The sequence below is a fragment of the Coenobita brevimanus genome, chromosome 115, assembly GCF_032717465.1.
Source record: "Coenobita brevimanus isolate Jiangsu-jjx chromosome 115, ASM3271746v2, whole genome shotgun sequence".
NCBI classification, from domain to species: Eukaryota; Metazoa; Arthropoda; class Malacostraca; order Decapoda; family Coenobitidae; genus Coenobita; species Coenobita brevimanus.
Window position 1 is genome coordinate 14,118,922 of NC_137068.1, and position 19,343 is coordinate 14,138,264.

The 19,343-nt window shown below is 54.4% G+C and overlaps 1 protein-coding gene across 1 annotated transcript; it reads left to right on the forward strand.

The window, feature by feature from the left end:
* Positions 1–18,374: 18,374 nt before the first annotated feature.
* Positions 18,375–19,343, forward strand: LOC145418546 (uncharacterized). The gene has a single exon (XM_080286915.1). The coding sequence runs from the start codon at positions 18,375–18,377 to the stop codon at positions 19,341–19,343; it is 969 nt and encodes a 322-aa protein (XP_080143041.1).

Genomic DNA, 19,343 nt, shown 5'->3' on the forward strand with positions numbered 1-19,343 from the left:
CTAATGGCGGCTACACGGACCACACTCCCCTACATTATTTGCCGAACGGCCCATCTCCCACACCTGGCTGCCATCTGGAGCTCCCTGCGTAGGCCCTCCTGCCCCATGGACCGTGTCCTCCCCTCCGCACGAATTGTGAGTACTAGAGACTATGATTATATGCTTCCCCAATGCTATTGGATCCCTCCCCCAGTGAACTAATCCCTGCGACTCTTCCCTGTATTCACGGTGTGTCTCCCCAGTGTTGTATAACCCTCCCCAGTGCTCTACTTCCCCCCCCCCGTACATCTCCCTCCCCGGCAGCCATGGTATTATCCCCGCTCAATGTGTCATAGTGAACTCTACCTATGATCTCATACACGGAGTGTTCGACACCCCTCCCCCGGGGTCGGTTCTCTGATAGTGACAACCCTCCTCGCAGTGTCGCCCCCCAGCCCCCACCGTGCAGCATACATCAGTGTGATCCTTCCCCCAGTGTTCTCTTCCTCTCCCTCCCCCAGATCCCCAGTCCCCATTCCCTACACGAATAAACCCACCCTAGACTCACTAATCCTCCTCCCCCCATCCATCAAGTGTGAGACATCATATACTCTCGTCCCATGTGACGCGTACATAGTTTAAGGTTAGCTAGGGCCTCGTCTATGTTACGCGTATATATTGCATTAGCTAGGGCCTCATCTATGTTACGTGAATCCTTAGGTTTAAGGACTTGAATATATGCCATCATCTATGTCACGCGCTGGATGGAATGGGTATACTGTATTATGCTGTCTGTATATGGGAATATGACATGCCTGACATATTGTGGTAATATTATCTGTGACACTGTGTAGATATAACCTTAACTTAGGAAGGTGAAATCGCATGTATAAGCCAGACTTCCTGAACTAGGTGGAAAGTGATTGTTGTATGTTATTCTAAGTCATTGTAAGTTCCTTAGTTTTGCTCACAGAATGGTGTGTGTTTGTCTTTTGATAATATATAAGTGTGCCTTTGACCAGTGGTGTTTGTGTTTTTCCGTCCTTGCTAGGACCGACCCGATCGGGAATAAAGAACCCAAGGTTGCACCGCGTCTGCACCCAAGAAGTCGGGGCACAGAGCACGCTGCATAACACTGGTGGCTAGCGATGGTTCTTGACCCGGCAGTGGAACGGCAAGGAACTGCACGTACAACTTCCTAAGTTCAGCTCCGAACTGTACGACATGCGCATGTGTATGTGCATGATCAAAGCTATACTGTTTTGAGAATGACCGAGAAAAAATAGCAGTCACGCTCCCCCACCTGAGAAAGATTGACTCAAGTATAGCCCCTAAAATAGTCCCGGAGTTAAAATGGGACCAGTTCCAACAAATCATGACCCAAGCTGTCACACCCTGACTAGGGAAGGTCGTCGCCTTCTCCCAGCTGGACGCACTCACCTATGATGGGAACTTAGACGACATCCTCATTCAAACATGACATCTCATCACCACTGCTTTCCCAGAGGCGGATTTACAAACCCAGGACCAACATGTGTTTAATACCCTGTTACGAATACTCCCCAGCTTGGTCAGGGAACACTTCACCATTTACGACCCGACTGGGGATATCGACAGGGACATCCAGTTGGTGAGGCGCCTGCTTGCTGCCCGCACCACTCCCCAACAAATAGGGGCAGTAAGCAGAGTCCCCACCTGGAAGCTGCCCCCTAACAAGCCTCAGACACCCACTTCAAATCTCCCGCCCCTGGAACCGTCAGCCCTACCATGAGCCATCCCCACGCAATAGTAACCCACTCCCAGGGAGACATCCAACCTCTTCTCCATCAGTCCCTGGGAGTTCGCCACATGCAGCCATCGCCACCCCATACATGATATTTGAGAACAGTTAAAGGCTGCCCGGTGGAGGGCTGTGAACCAGGGGTGCCGCAAGGTGTCGGCTATTGAAGACAACCCACCGAACGAACTTTGCCCCCCCACCGAGGCCCCCGACACTGAAGAGGCGGATATAGGTGGCAAGGGGGAGGGCGCCTCACCCCAACTGGATTTTTAGGACCGCTCCCGCACCTCCCCATGGTGGCGGGGGCCACCTCCCACAAGTACCGCCCCCCAGTCTATGATAAGGCCAGGCTGAATGGGGTGAAGGCTCGACTACCGGTTGGTACGGGGGCAGCCAAGTCTTGCCTGTACCACCACTTCTACTCCCATCATGCCAAGGCTTTCGGCCCCCTCCTCCCCACCTAAGCCCACCTTGTGGACACTGGGAACGGCCCCCTGCCAATCCGTGGGGAGACACGGGCTCTCTGTGTTCAGACACATCAGAAAGCAACTGCCCAACATCAGTTCATTATATCTGACTCTACTTGCCGTGCCTATGATGGTTACTTGGGGTTGGATCTGTTGCAGAAGTTCCAGGCCAACATCAACTGCCACGGGAGGCGATTGGACTTTAACAAGTCACCAGATCTGGCCCCCCAACCTCTCTGCACGTGCCAAGCCACATCCTGCCCCTACCCCACCTGCCCCACCCCCCACCTTCCCCACTACACTCTCCTCTGCCGTCATTATTCCTCCCCACCACAAGACCTGGCTCCCCTTGCACTGGCCCGCTGGCACCCTTGTAGTATTCTCCCCAGCCACACCGGCGGGTGCCACCGCTTTCTGCTTTCTCTCCCCCACCTTCCTCCCCCCTCACCTCTCTGCAGTCAGCACACCTAACATCTCCACTTCACCCCTCACCCTCCATAAGGGCTTAGTGGTGGGTGAAATGGAGGAAGCTGAGCCCTGCACCATCCCTCTTCCCCCCACCTCCCCAACCCTACCTCCACTCCCTGACCACCTTTCCCCCCAACAAACAAGCGATTTGCGACGACTTCTCTTGGACTTTCAGGACATCTTCTTGTCAGGACCTACGGACATTACCCATACCACCATCCTGTCCCACGAGATACACATGATGGGCCCTCCCATCCAGCAACCTGCTCGCCGGAAGAACTCCATGCAGTGGATGGAAGAAGACTGACAGGTCCAGATGTTAAATGCTGGTGTGATATCCCCATCAACCAGCCCGTGGTCCTCTCCCGTTGTCCTTGTCAAGAAGAAGAATGGGACGCTGCGATTTTGCGTGGACTACTCTTGCCTAAACGATGTCACCACTAAGGATGCTGCTCCCCTACCAAGAATCGACAATTCCCTGTACTCCCTCTACGGGGTCTCCTGGTTCTTCACCGTGGACCTACAGTCAGGATACTGGCAGGTCCCTGTTCACCTGGAGGATCGAGGTAAGACTGCCTTCTCCACCAGCAACGGGAAGCACTAAGAATTCAACATGCTCCCCTTCGGCCTTTGTAATGCCCCAGCGACGTTTTCCCGTCTGATGGAGTCCGTGCTCAGCAGCCTCTCATGGGAAATTTGCCTCACCTACCTCGACGACGTCATCATCTTCAGTTGGACCTGGGCCAACCATCTCCACCGCTTAGGCCGGGGCTTCTCCAGGATACGCCTAGCCGGGCTCAAACTCCACCCGTCCAAGTGCGTCTTGGCCCACAGATCAATCTCCTTCCTGAGGCTCGTCATATCAAACGAAAGGATCACACCCGACCCTGAAAAACTCAAGGCTATAGCCAAACTCCCCCTGCCACAGGACGTGCATGAGATTCGTGTGTTCATAGGCCTCGCCTCCTGTTACCGGCATTTTGTGAAGGGGTTTGCAACCATTGCCAAGCCGCTGCACGACCTCACCAAGAAAGGGGAGCCATTCACTTGGACAGAAGATCACCTCCAGGCCTTCCAGACCCTCAAGGACAAACTCATCACAGCCCTCATAGTGGCATTCCCTGATTATACGATACCATTCCGCCTGTACACCGATGTCTTGCTGGTGGCCATCGGCGCTGTACTACCCAAGGAACAAGACGGCAGGGAGCATATCATCGCCTGCGCTAGCCGCACCCTCAACCAGGTGGAACGTAACAATGCGGCCACAAAATGAGAGTGTCTCAGTGTCATCTTGGCACTCAAATACTTTCGCTCATAACTGGCAGGTACCCAGGTTACCATCATCACAGATCATCAGTCCCTACAATGGCTCCGCCAACCCGACACCAAAAATGCGCAGATGATCCGCTGGAGGGAGACCTTAGAAGAATTCAACTTTGACATATCATATCGGCCCGACAAGCTCCACACGAATGCCAATGCCCTCTCCAGGCTTCCCGTGAACACCATCCAGACTGCTCCCACCCTCTTGCAACATTGGAAGGCGAAGGACTGCCCCGATTGGATGCATGCCCATCTATTTTCCAAGTTACAACGGCATGGCGACCTACTCTACACGCACTCTGGCCACATAGTTCTTGACCCCGGTGCTGCCCTAGACATCCTCACCCACCTCCATGCTAACAATGGAATACACCTCAGCACGAGAAAATTGCTCCAGACTTCCAATGACATCTTCTGGGCCCCACACCCCTCCAAACTTGTGCAACAAGTCACGCAAGCATGCCGAGCGTGTGTCCTTGGGAAAGACGCCACTCACACGCTGGGCCCCTCCATCCACCTCGTGGCCAGTAAACCTTGGCAATTGCTATCAGTTGATGTTGTCGGGCCCCTTTCACCCAAATCAGGCTACCGCTACATTATTATGTTTGTAGACACACATTCTAATTTCCTGATAGAATGCCTGGCGAAAGAACACCACTCCCTCTCTGTCACTGATGCCTCGATTCGCCATGTGCTCCCATACTTCGGCATCCCCCATGCCCTCCATTCCAATGATGTGCCTGAATTCACAGGAAGAGTTTGGAAAGAACTATCTGCCCTGTTCAGATATAATCTCTCCCACTCCTCCCCATACTGGCCACAAGGGAACAGCATCTGTGAGCGTAGCCACCGCACTCGACTCAATCAGGTGCGAACCAGGATACAAGCCACACAAGACAACGACTGGCCAGCACACATAAAATAATACAATGGGGGATAAACACATGTCCACACGAAGTTGGCATCACACCACATGAGTGGGTCTTTGGCGAACTGCCCCTACTACTCCCCTCCGCCGTGACCTACAAGCCCCTGAGAACCTCACTTTGTCCGATCCCCTGTACCATCTCAAACGGAAACTCCAACACCTGCAAGCCACTCAAGACCTGGCCCCAGATGCTACACCAGCCAGCCTGTACAAACCAGGTGACTTTGTCATGGTCACCATCCCACCTACCCCATACAAGCTTGCCCCTAGCTATACGTGCCCCTATGAGGTAGTGAACATCCCTAACCCCTACAAAGCCACCATCAACTACCACAATACAACCTGCTTCTACAGGAGTTGCCACGTGCGTCGCTCCCCAGCACTGAACACACCACCCCCTCAGTGACACAGCCTGCCGGTCCCTCCTCCCGCCTCACCCCCAGCGCCAGACAATTCCTACGTCTGCTACCTCTCCCCTTCCTTCTCCCCCACCAACACCCCCACCGCATCTACCTCTTCGATCCCAACCACCACCACCCCTTCACTCACACCTGGTTCCCCAGCAGCCTTCTCCTCCCCGATCTCCACCCCCACCCCACGGGCCCACCACCCTCTCCTGATATGTCCCCATCACCCCCATCCCCTCTGGCCATCACCACCCACCATCCTCCAAGCCCTGCTCCCACACCCACCCACACCACCACCGCCTGCACCTAACCCAACATCCCTTATCACCCCGGCCCCCCCTCTATGCCACCTCCTCCCTCCACATCACTTGCGCACTCTTCCACCACCAGCCCCTCCCCACCCACACCCGCCCACCCTTCCAGCACCAGCCCCTCCCCACCCACACCCATCCTCACCACCACCTGCACCAGATCCAGTTGCCTTTCCCTCCCACCTGCCCTCCCCACCCTTCACCCCCGCCCCTACCACTGTACCCCTTCTTCCCGAAACACACCACTCCCCGGAGAATATCCCAGTTGCCTACCCCACTAAGCTGATTACCCTGAGATGCCCTCATAAAAGCACAACGACCTACCTCTCCAGTCTACAACCTGACATCTTCCAGCACACCCCATCACCACCACCAGAGATGAAAATTACACACGTAATCAGGACCCCACCCCAGGGGCGCAAGCACCGTCTCCATGGCACCTTCATCTCCCAGCATGCTCTACTTCCCGTATTTCCAACCCAACCCACGGACCGCCCACTGGACCAACTTCCTTCGCCACCTAACCCTCCCACTGCACTGCCACCTACGACACTTTCCAACTCCAGTCACGAGGACGTGACTTTCACCCCCACGACGGTGGTGAAATACCCACCTGGCATGGTGAACCCAACACCACCATCCCAGAAGGAAAGTATGAGGGGGTGACACCCACCCCACAAGGGGAAAACGGAGAGGCTGGCTTACCTGGCTCACTGTCCAGGCTAAAGCAACATATCTCTCCCATGACCTGGCGCCCCTCTTCCCTGCAGCCAGACCACCCGGCAGTGTACAGGAAAAGAACACTACTCTTCAGCAGTAGGAACGCTCACTAGGATCGGAGTGGGACTCACAAAGGCAAAGTCTCAAGCACACCCTCGGATGCCGAGTCTCCTGGATCGGCCTCTTATTTAACAGAGGACTAAGGAGGAGCCTCAAGGGTTGCTATCCCGCTACGGAAGGAAGGCACACTGTTGGAGCTGTGGCAAAAGCCGAGAGAGTTCATCTGGCCTCTTCCTCCCATCTTCGCTGGAGCTGGAGTCCCAGGCCCTACAGCAGGAATACAGGCTCCACCAGATCCGTGGCTGGCCGGGAGAGCCCAATGGGCACTATCTCTCAGCTGCTCATGTCGGCGGTGTCCTGGAGAGTCTCCCCTGACTCCTTCTGCACTCCTGCCTTCCGTAGGAGCACAGGCATGCAGTACCCAACGAGGCTGCCTGACGGAGGGAACATCCTCTGGACCTCCCCTGCACACCCTTGACTGGAATTTCGGCGGGGCCCTAAGGGCCAACCAAGCAGGAGGCTTGTCCCTCGGTCGTCCTCCCTCCGCTAGTCCCCAGGCTACTATAGAGGGGAACACCTCTAGTTCTGCCCACCACCTCTGCAGTGGAACGAGGCGCCCCTCTCCCCACTTCTCTACCCGAGAGGGCGGGGTTTGCTCCCCTACAGGCTCTTCACCTGAGACCAGACTGGGTGATATGTCCCCGAGGCCAGGTGTCTGGTCCTTGCAGCCTCGCCTTCCCCAGGTGCTGTCGGGCTCCGCCAGGACGAGAGGCTGCAGTCCAGTCCTGACGGCCTCCTCCAGCCGAGACTGCAGTTCCCCATATCAGCGGGCCTCTCCAGACGCTCGCTGTGGCTGTTGGACCTCCCCCAGTGCAGGTGGCTGCAGTTTCTCCCTGACAGCTGCCCCTGCCAGATGAGACGACAACCCAGTAAAGACATCGCCCTTCTCCTGGCTGACCCTAGGCCTGGGCCTCCCCAGGTCCTCTCCCAGGACCCCGATGACGACTAAGGGCCAGCGCCGAGTGGCACGCCTTCTGGCCCTCTTCGGCCCTAGCCCAGATAGCCCTGCCTCCAGGGGGACCATCGCAGCTAGGGAGCCGCCCAACACACCACCCGCCCACTCCTCCCGGACTAGTGGTGGCTACACGGACCACAGTCACCTACACTACTCGCGGACAGCCCACCTCCCATGCCCGGCTGCCATCTGGAGCTCCCTGCATAGGCCCTTCTGCCCCGTGGGCCGGGTCCTCCCCACCGCACGAACTGTGAGTACCAGACACTGATTATATGCTTCCCCAGTGCCATTGGATCCCACCCTCAGCAAACTAACTCCTGTGACTCCTCCCTGTACTCGCGGTGTGTCTCCCCAGCGTTGTATAACCCTCCCCAGTGCTTTCCCCCCCCCTGTACATCTTCCCCCTCCCAGCAGCCATGGTATTATCTCCCCTGAGTGTGTCATAGTGAACTCTACCTGTGATCTCGTACACGGAGTGTTCGACGCCCCTCTCCCGGGGTCAGTTCCCCGATGGTGACAACCTCCTCACAGTGTCATTCCCCTCCCCCCCCACCGGGCAGTATACATCAGTGTGATCCTCCCCCAGTGTGCTCTCTGACTCCCTCCCCCAGACCCCCAGACCCCATCCCCCACCTGAATAAACCCACCCTAGGCTCACAAATCCCCCTCCCCCCTCCCCCCCTCATCAAATGTGAGACATCATATACTCTCGTCCCATGTGACGTGTGCGTAGTCTAAGGTTAGATAGGGCCTCGTCCATGTTATGCGTATATATTGTATTAGCTAGGGCCTCATCTATGTCACGCGAATCCCTAGGTTTAAGGACTTGAATATATGCCGTCATCTATGTCACGCGCCTGACAATGGATATACTGGATTATGTTGTCTGTATATGGGAATATGACATACCTGACATATTGTTGTAAAATTATCTGTTACACTGTGTAGATAAAACCTCAATTCAAGAAGGTGAAATCTTGTGTATAAGCTAGACTTGCTGAACTAGGTGGAAAGTGATTGGTGTATATTTTATTTTAAGTCATTGCAAGTTCCTTAGCTTTGCTCATAGAACGGTGTGTGTTTGTCTTTTGATAATATATGTGTGCCTTTGACCAGTGGTGTTTGTGTTTTTCCTTCCTTGCTAGTACCGACCCGATCGGGAATAAAGAACCCCCAGGTTGCACTGCGTCTGCACCCAAGAAGTCGGGGCACAGAACACGCTGCATAACAGTTCTATATGTTATTCTAAGTCATTGTAAGTGTAATGCTAGGTGTTTTAGGGTCGGCTTCCCGTCCCTCTAATGCCTAGTGTGTAGCTGGGTTCTCTTTCTAGACCGGGGCTTAGACAAATAAGAGAGAGGCAGGACACAAAAAACTCAAGGCAACAACTTTACACATGTATAGCTAAATTCTATAAGTGGAATGGGAAGATGTCACAAGAGTAATTATACTGAACAATGATAAACCTTAGGCCTAGATTGTGCGTATTAGTATCACACAGGATACTATTCGGACAAGATCAGGTAAGTTATAGCACTATGATCAGGAGTCCTAGGGTAGTGAGATCAAATATTATCACATGGGGGAAGTCTAGGCTTCATCTATCGGGTGGAGTTCTGTTCACTCGGGCCGTGGCATTGTTTTCTCTGTTGGCAGTTTATCTCGTTTGTCCATCGTGTTAGTAATTATTGTTATTGCAATGCTAGGTGTTTTTGATTCGGCTTCCCGTTCCGTAAACACCTAGTGTATAGCGAGGCGCTCTTTCGAGACCGGGGCTTAGACAAATAATAGAGAGGCAGGACACAAAAACTCCAGGCAACAACCTTACACGTGTATTGCTTAGTTGGACAGGGGAATCAGTAGATGTTACCAACACAAGTATACTGGGCGATTATAAACTCTTAGTTCTAGATATGGTTAGTAGCATCTCGCAGGATACTGTTTTGAGTCACAGTGAACAGCACTTGAGGCAGAGCGCCCTTAATTAGGGAAGTCCAGGGTTTCTATGCGTGTGGAGTTGTTAAGGTTAGTTCACACTGGGGAGGGTTGTGTAAGGCACTGGGGTCTGATTATGATTATAATAGTACGAGATAATTTCTGATGGTAGCGTATTTACTTTGTTACCCTCCACTAGTATTTTATTTTTAACCAATTAATGTCACTTATTCCACCGCTTTGATACTTATACTATTACTGAATTGTTCTGTACACTGTTCACTGTGTCTTTTCTTCTCTCCAACACTTTGGGACTATCCTGTCAATTCACTATTCTGCCTTGTCACTACTTGATCACTATCATTGCACGATTATTATCACTCCCGTTGAATCTGGCGCCAGGGACATGGGCGGAGGAGCGGCACAGCTCCGCTACTGACGAGGCTGAGCACCACTAGGGGCCTTCGTACTCAGAGAGCATGGGATCACACGCAGGGGCGTCCGTTCTCGTCCAGTGCTGTGGGTGGCGAAGGGTCCCGTGTTCTCAGGGCTGGGGACAGGAGTGCGGCCCTCAGGGCTGGTGCTGAACAATTGCCTGAACCGGTCGTTCAGGCTCCTGATGGAAGAGGAGGACCTCCGCTGTCGAGGTGTGGGGAGTTCCTGCCCGGGAGTTCTGGGGGCAGCCTGGGGTTCCCAAGGACTGCGGTTCCCTGGTCTGGGCGGCACCGACAGGAGGGGGCAACAGCACCGGTCTGCATCAGGGTCCGTCAGGTGGGTCTCCTCCAGAGCCAGTTGTAGGGAGCAGAGACCGGGTGAGACTACAGGGCCTCTCCAGTACTCCTCTATGCCCGAGACTCCCTCTGTGTCAGGGGTCGGGGAACAGGCGTCAGTTCCAGGCAGCGGAGCAGCTACAGGCCGCCTTATGCCGTAGGGCCCAGCTATTGGCTGTGGCTTCCTGTGAACATGGCTGCAGGCTGTCGCCAAGGCTCGGTTACTGACCGTGGCCTGAGATGGTGGGTTGCTGCCAGCAAACCCAAGGGCACCTTCGGAGCAGCTACAGGCCGTCTGACAAAGGCGGGAGCGACTACAGGCCGTCTCCTCGTTACCCTCGGAGTGGTTACAGGCCATCTCCTTCAGGAGGGGTGAGCGGCTACAGGCCGTCTCAGAGGGAACACCTTCGGAGCGGCTACAGGCTGTCTGATGAAGGCGGGAGCGGCTACGGGCCGTCTCCTGACAAAGGCGGGAGCGGCTACAGGCTGTCTCCTTTGAACCCTCAGAGCGGCTACAGGCCATCTCATTAATGAAGGGTGAGCGGCTACAGACCGTCTCTGGGGTGCTGGCAGGAGCTGGATAGGCAGCTCCACCCCTTAGCTGGCTGGTGAAGGCTCGCCCAGAAGGTAGTGTAGTATTCCTGCTATGGTGATGGCGGGCGAGCTCCGGGTTATAGGGGTGCACGGCCCAGGCTGACTTAGGCCGTTGTCACACCGAGTCCCGGCGCGCTGTCGCTGCTCCTCTGTGGGCTCCTTGTGGGGGTGTCTGGGTGTTCTCGGGGACACTATACTGCATTTTAGTTATTGCAATGGAGCCTCTGTATGATCTCGGCGTGAGGCTATATCATTAAGATGGAAGCGTGTTCACTCAGACAGACACTCATTTTGCTGCCCGGCCGTATTCATTAGCTCACAGGTACTTTATTTATTCCACCTTTCTTTTACATTAACACTGACGCTTTTATTTCTGACTTCCCGTATTCTGATAATTCACTGTTCTGCCCTTGCTTCACTGTATCACTTTCACTGTGCTTTCACTGTCACTCACTTTCGGGACTGGGTGTAGTGGCAGTCAGGGTTCTGGGGGCGGTCTGGAGGTCCCATGAGCTTCGGTCCCCAGTGGTTGGGGACGCCATCAGGAGTGGGCGGTGGCGTTGGCCTCTGTCGGGGGCCATCAGGTGAGGCCTCTCAGGGACCGGCTGTAGTGAGAAGAGCCCAGTGGTGGTTGCGGGGCCTCTCCAGTAGTCCTCCAGGCTGGGGCCTCCCTCTGGGTTGTAGTTGTGTGTAGGGGAGTCAGCACCTGACAGAGGAGTGGCTACCGGCCGTCTCCTCTCGTAGGGCCTGGGTACTGGCCATGGCCTTCTAGGGGCGCGGCTACTGGCCGTGGCCTGGGGAAGGGAGCAGCTACAGGCCGACTTGAGGGCACCTTCAGAGCAGCTACCGGCCGTCTCCTGACGAAGGCAGGAGCAGCTACTGGCCATCTCCTGGTTACCTTTGCAGCGGTTACTGGCCATCTCCTGGTTATCTCCGGAGCGGCTACAGGCCGTCTCCTGCGGGAGGGTCAAGCGGCTACAGGCCGTCTCTGTTAGGGCACCTTCAGAGCGGCTACCGGCTGTCTCCTGATGAAGGCAGGAGCGGCTACCGGTTGTCTCCTTATTACCTCCAAAGCGGCTACTGGCCATCTCCTGTAGGAGGGTCGAGTGGCTACAAGCCGTCTCTTTAAAGGCACCTACAGAGTGGCTTCTGGCCATCTCCTGATGAAGGCAGGAGTGGCTACAGGCCGTCTCCTTTTTACCTCCAGAGCGGCTGCAGGCCGTTTCCTGTAGGGGGGTTGAACGGCTACTGGACATCTCAGGGGTGCTGACTGGAGCTCGAGTAATAGTGCCACCCCGATGTTGTTGGTGGTCAGCTCGCCCGGAAGGTAGTCTCTTTTTCCTGCTATGGTGGCTGCGGGCGAGTTCCAGGTCATAGGGGTGTGTGGCCCAGGCAGACTTGTTGCTGTCACCTGGAGTCAGGTCGCACTCTACTCACCCCTCTGTTGGCTCCTTCTGGGGGTGCTGGGCTGTCCTTCGTGAGACTATACTGCATTTCAGTAAGTTCCTTAGTTTTGCTCATAGAACGGTGTGTGTCTTTTGATAATAGATAAGTGTGCCTTTGACCAGTGGTGTTTGTGTTTATCCTTCCTTGCAAGTACCGGCCCCGTCGGGAATAAAGAACCCAAGGTTGCACCTCGTCTGCACCCAAGAAGTCGGGGCGCAGAACACGGAGCATAACTATTTACATAACAAGTAATGAAGTTGGGAGGGAATTTGCTAGACAGTGTGAGTGGTGGCGGGTGTGGATGTTGGTTGGGCATCACTCACAGGCCCCATTCGCCTAAAGCCCCTGTTACACATATGCGACTCAAGGGCCAACTGCGGCGAGACTCAAGGTCGTGTCCTAGTTGGCTCCCACGCCTCCTGACTGGCTCTGAATCTGCGCTGCTCATGACTGCCTAATGACTGCATCAGGACTGCTGCACGACCTGTTGTGACGTCCTCATTCACGACATGATCACGAGGCGACTGCGAGGCGATGGAGCTACAAGTCTTCAAATTTGAAATTTAACGAATTTTTGTCAGCCACGACCGTGATACAACCGCCCATGAACACAAGACTACTGCATGACGCATTTGGGGAATGCACCCCAAACCCCCCACAACACCCCCACGTCCCTCCACGACCAACCCATGGGGTGGGGTATCAAATCTAGACCACCAATGACATCCAGCGAGGGGCAGGGCATCACACCTAGACCACCAGTGACACCCAGCGTGGGGTGGGGCATCACACCTGAACCACCAATGACACCCAGTGTGGGGCGGGGCATCACACCTAGACCACCAATGACACCCAGCGCATCACCATGGACCTCTCCTGTGTCTAGTCAGTTGATGAGGTACATGCATTCATAACGGATTTTAGTCAGTGATAGCATCACAACATGCAGCGACCGTATCACGATGCATCCAATTGAGCTAAGACTGCTTCACAACCGAAATACGACACTCCCGACTACGATGCAATTGTGCCCCGACTTTTGGCAAGTCGTGAGGCGGCCACGATTTTTTAATGCACGCGTTAAAAATTCGTGAGGCTCGAGGAGTCGTCCAAGAGGCTCATGACTGCCCTCCAGAGTCCGGGCTTTGTCCGAGAATCAAGGGACGACCGATTACAAAATCCGTTACGACCTTGAGTTGCACATGTGTGACCGGGGCTTACCTGATAAGGCAGTGCAATGTCTGCATCATTGACGGCGGCCACGACTGTCTTGTGCGTCTTAGCTATCCTGATAATATTGCTCTTGTATGTTTGTATGTTCTATGTATGTTCCTTTACTTTCCCCACATACTGCAGCCACCAAGTACTAGGTGGCCTAATTCCATAATCACTGCTTATATAGTATGAACTTTGCTAACGGAGGTGTGTGGCACTCCTACCTCCTTCCTTCGGTTATTTTTGTAACCACTGAGTGTATATCATTATATATTATGTTGAAGGAGGTGTGTGGCAAGATCCACCACCTTCTTTTGTTGGATCAGTATTCTGTACCTTTCACAACAATAATCTTATCAATCAGTCATGGCTCCAAATTCGCAAAAAATCGATAACTTTATTCTAGCCCGTCAGGACTGCCAGAGCATGCAGACGTTAGTCGTGGTGCTCTGCCTTGCTGACGACCTTTTCTGTCCCCTACCCACCAACTGCTCCTTGATCACTCATTATAATATTCGTACGCAAATTTGTGGTGCTTTTGGTATTGCTACCGCTACTATCCGTCTGTGTTTAGGTGCGGCCGAGGTGAGTGATCGGTATGGCGAAGACAGCCAGCTGACCAGCCGGTTCAAGTTCTTGGAAATGACGACGAGGCTATGATAGAGGTCGGACTCCCCCAAGGCAAGCGTGGATGACAGCCACCCCAGGAGGAAGAGGAGGATGGTGGACTGGATGGCACATCCCACACAGGGAAGTATTTCAAGCCCACAGCAGTTACAGACAACACCACAGGTGAGTGCTTGATTACTTTCCTAGTGCGCACTCTGGACGGTAGTGCGGTCTTTTCTAATCCCAGGGCATTGTCCAAGGCCATTAATGCTTGCTCCTGGAGTAAGTACAGTGTGGAGGGTAAGCTTCGGGTACTGGGACAAGGGGCTGCCTTTCGCTTCTGCATAGCAGAGACGAATATAGCCAAGTTGCCTGCCCCTCCCGAATCTCTAACTTCCCATGGAGAATGGAAGGTTAAGTGCTGGAGGGCTACCTCCCCTACTGATAGTGCTTACTCTTTTGGTAAAATCAGCCCAGTGTCACTACACCTCTCCACTGAGGACATACTCTCTCAGCTTCGTTGCCTGGGGTCAGGAGGCCGCCCTGTAGAGGTTTCCCGTCTCACCACCCGATCTGGACAGGACGGCACACAGGCACGGTCTCAGGTTGTCCAACTCAAGTTCAAGGGCCCCCTGCCAGAGAAGGTCTTACTAGGACATTCCTGTTATGCGGTAGGTAATTACACCTTTCCTCTGCTACGCTGCTTTACATGCCATCAGTTTGGGCATGGATCCCTCTCCTGTCGCAACAAGGTCCAATGTGCACCCTGTAGCCGCTTTCACCCCTACCACTCCACCACTGGGAAGCCGTGCACAGAGGACCCTTACTGCTTTTTCTGTGGCAACACCCACACTGTCACATCACGAACATGTCCAATATATCAGCAAGCCCTTGCCATTCATGAGACAGCCCGAAACAACCCATCCTCCCTTCAATCTGTGAATACCAAGCTACGTTCCCTCAACCTGGCACCACGCACTGCCACACCCCCTCTCCCTGCTCAGTCAGCACCGTCCGTGTCCTCTCATCCACCCAGCCGCACCGTGCAGAAGGGCCTCAGTTTTGCTGCAGTCACCTCCAACCGTTTCTCTGCCCTACAGGACCTGCAACCACCAGAGGCGGACATCACCGACAAGGAATCAGACACAGACATCCATCCATTCCCACCCCCTGAGATCGTGTCCCATCCTGTTCCAGATCTGAAGCCCCAACGCTATCATCCTCGTCCCACCCATAGTGAGAAGCCAGTTTCTGATCCCGCCACTCCCCCTGTGGTCCCCACGACCAATCCCTCCCAGCCGCGCCCCTTTTCCTCAGCAGCCCGTCCCGCCACTGCACATCGCTCATGCTCTCACCCATCTGTACTACCTCCTCATCAGGATGACTCTGCCACCCTCAGGCCTCCATGAAACACCAATAACTGATTGCCTCATCAACATAATTACGGATGCTTTATCCTTGTACCAAAGTGGTCTGTCATTACTGGATATCATTACCAGACTCTTACCGCGTGTGCTTTCCCTCCTCACCCGACAATAATGGCGCCCCCACATATCAACCGTTTCATCCTCTGGAATGCCTGTTCCCTCCTGCGTAAGACCCATGACCTGAAGATGACAGTGTCAACCCTTTCCCCTGGGGTCGTTGGCATTTGTGAGACCTGGCTTTGCCCTAACCTCCATGTGTCTGTCCAGGGCTATCACGTTGTCCGGGCGGATCGCCAAAGAGTTGGAGGGGGCGTGGCGATTATGGTCCATGACTCCATTCCCTGCTCAGAACTCTCAATCCCTAGGCCAACCCAGGGTGTCATGGAATTCCTTGCCGTCCGTCTTTGCCTCTCTATGGGCTGGATCACAGTAGCTATCGCATACAACCCCTGCCAGGACTTGACCCTGGAAGAGCTCCGATACTATCAAGACCACCTCCAGCCACCATGCCTCCTCATGGGAAACTTTAATGCCCGCCATCCGCACTGGGACCCATGTGTAACCAGTGGCTCTACTAATCGATCAGGCAGATCCATCTTTAGTTTCCTTCTTGAGAGTTCCCGCTTCGCCCTCCTCACACCTATGGGCCTCCAGACTCGTTTCGACCCACAGACTGGTCGTCCCTCCACCCTAGATCTCTGTGTTGGTGATCCGCTTTTTCAGCACGCGGCGTGACAACTGGCCCTTACCTCGGGAATGACCATCTCCCGGTTCTCCTTGATATTGCTGGCCTGTCGCCCCCACCTGAGTATGCCCCACGCCCCCGATGGCGGTTGGCCCCAGATCGGTGGCCACAATTCTGCTCAGCCCTTAGCATCCCTCCCCCTCAGTTAGATTTGTCCCTTGACGAACGGGCGGCAAAGTTCTCTTCATCCCTCGTGGAGGCAGGACGTTTTGTTCTCAATTATCATCACATCGGGGTGCGAACCGCCCACCGGTACCATGGTGGATGGATGACTGCACCCGTGCCGTCCGAGCTCATCGCTCAGCTTGGAATACTTGGAGACGTAACCCCTGTCTCCGCCTCAAGATTCAACATTGTCGCCGAGAGGCAGAATGCAAACGCATCATATCACTGACACAACGTACAGCCTGTTCAGCCTTCTGCTCCACTCTGTCCTTCTCCAGCTCTACATCCAGAACGTGGAAATTTGTCCGATCCATGAAGGGACTCCCCAACGTACACTCATACCCTCTGGTCAAGGACGGTGCTACCCTCCTCACCCCTCATGACAAAGCAGAGTTCCTGGCACAGTTCTTCCAGTCACAGCTTGGTGTTCCCGCCCCCCTAACGATATTAGACCGCCTCCACCAGGTCATCCAGAATGGAATCTCATCCCCCTTGCTGGAGGGACTTGCCTCCCCATTCTACCCCCCTGAACTCCAACATGCACTGCATTCTACCAGGAGTGGAAAAGCTTGTGGCCCCGACTTGGTCCCTAATGAATTCCTAAAATACCTCCCACCCCTCCTCCTTACCCCCCTAGTAGACCTGTTCAATGACAGCTGGCTGTCAGGCACATTCCCTTCCTCATGGAAGGAATCTCTCCTTCTCCCCTTTCCCAAACCAGGACTGGACCCCTCCCTGCCTTCCTCCCATCGACCTATTGCTCTATTATCAAATGTCGGCAAGGTGCTTGAACGCATGGTTACCAGGCGTCTTACATGGTGCCTAGAACACCATGGTCTTCTCTGGGAGGACCAGTGTGGCTTCCGACCAGGAAGGAGCACTGCGGACATCCTTCTCCAGATCGAACACCACATCCGCTCTGCATATTGCCACCGTCGATATCTCCTGGCAGCTTTTCTAGACATTCAGAGCGCATTTGACTCAGCCCCTCATGCTGGTATACTATATAAGCTCAGCACAAAAAGGGTGAGAGGTCCAGCCCTGGCCTGGGTACGAAGCTTTCTCACAGACTGCACATTTGCCGTTTCCCTAGGGAATATAAAATCATCTTGTTCTGTGATCCACAGGGGCGTCCCACAGGGCTCTGTTCTCAGTCCCCTCCTTTTTATCGTCTTACTGTCAGACATTCCCCGAGTCCCGGGAGTTTCATTCCTTATCTATGCGGACGACGTTTCTCTCCTCTGTAGTGCAGATCAGCTACACGATGCCCAGTCAGGCCTCCAGCAGGCAGTAGACGTCTTTGTTGCCTGGGCCGCGGCATGGGGTCTGACAGTGAGAGCCGGCAAGAGCTCTCTCATGTGCTTCACCCTGTGCAAACTCCCCATGCTTCCACACATTCGGATAAACGGCTCTCTTGTACCCCTACAGTCTAGGCACACCTTTCTTGGACTGCGATTAGATGGCCCCAGACTGACTTGGAAACACCACATAGACTACCTCCGATCCTCCTGCCTCTGACGACTAGACATCATGTGTAGCATAGCAGGAGTGCGTTGGGGTGCAACTAGGGAGACATTGCTCCATCTGTACTCCACATTCATCTTAAGCCGACTCACTTATGGCTCATCAGTTTATGGATCTGCCTCGTCTTCTCACCTGCAGAGGCTGGATGTAATCCAAAACACTGCCCTCCGTATAGCCCTAGGGGCCTTGTCATTCCCAGTTGTATCCCTCCATGCCGAATCAGGAATGCTCCCCCTTTCCACACTGCGTATTGGCCTTGACTGTCATCTCCTCCACCGTCTTCTTGGACATCCCCCCCAGCACCCGCTCTCTATCCTATATTCTGGAATCCCTCTAGTCAGTCCTCCCCCTCGATGGCCTTGTGCAAACCCACCCTTCATCTTTCGTGGCCTACAGGCCTGTTATACCTTATCTATCCCACCCCCATCTTCCTCCCCCACTCCCTCCATCTCACCTGTCCCTCCATGGTTTGACCTCTCCCCCATGGTGTCCCTAGACCTCCCTGTCCCATTTTGGAAGTCCTCTGACGCTTTGTTTGGCAACCAAATTTTCCACCTTATGGATACCTCTCTCTATGGAGGCTTCTTCAGAATCTTTACTGATGGTTCATACTCCCCTCCTGCCTCGTACGCCTCAGCAGTGTTCTTCGAAGACCTCTCTATCTGCCAGACCTGGACCCTATCTGGACCACACTCTGTCCTCACTACAGAACTATATGCCATCCTCCAAGCCCTGACTTTTGTCAAACGCCACTTGCCACCTAAACCAATAGTGCTTTACACTGATTCCCAGTCATCTTTACACCTCCTCCTCTCCAGTCGGCCACCCTCTCATATGCAACTAGTCTGCGTGATTCACTCCCTCCTTCGATATTTTGCCTCCCCCCCCCCCTGGACTGTACACCTTCAGTGGGTTCCTTCGCATGTAGGCATTCATGGCAATGAAATTGTGGATCATGCAGCTCAGCAAGCCCACCACTCCCAACATCTCATTTACCTTGATCCGGATCCCGCTGCTCTCTGCTCTCATATCCGACAAGCCTGTACATCTCTTTGGGAGCAGTCCCTTTCTCTTGAGCTAGACCCAACCTCTCTAGGACTTGTCCGTGCTGATGCTGCAATCCACCCCTGGGCCCGCCATCCCTGCCGCCAACTGGACGTGGCACTCACCCGCCTGCGTATTGGCCATACGGGCCTGAATGGCCACCTACACCGTCTAGGTTTGGTAGATTCCCCGTGGTGTCCCTGGCGTCCCCATGGCGAGGAGACTGTTGAACACTTCCTCTTGTGGTGTCCCAGATTTCACTCCTACCGGGTGGCCCTCCAAGAACACTTGGCTACCCTTGGTTACCCCCGCCTCTCCCTCCCTCTACTACTTGGTGGCTCCGGTGACCCTGATACACATCTGCAAGTCATGCGCCTGCTGTGTAGATTCCTGCGATCGTCGGGGTAG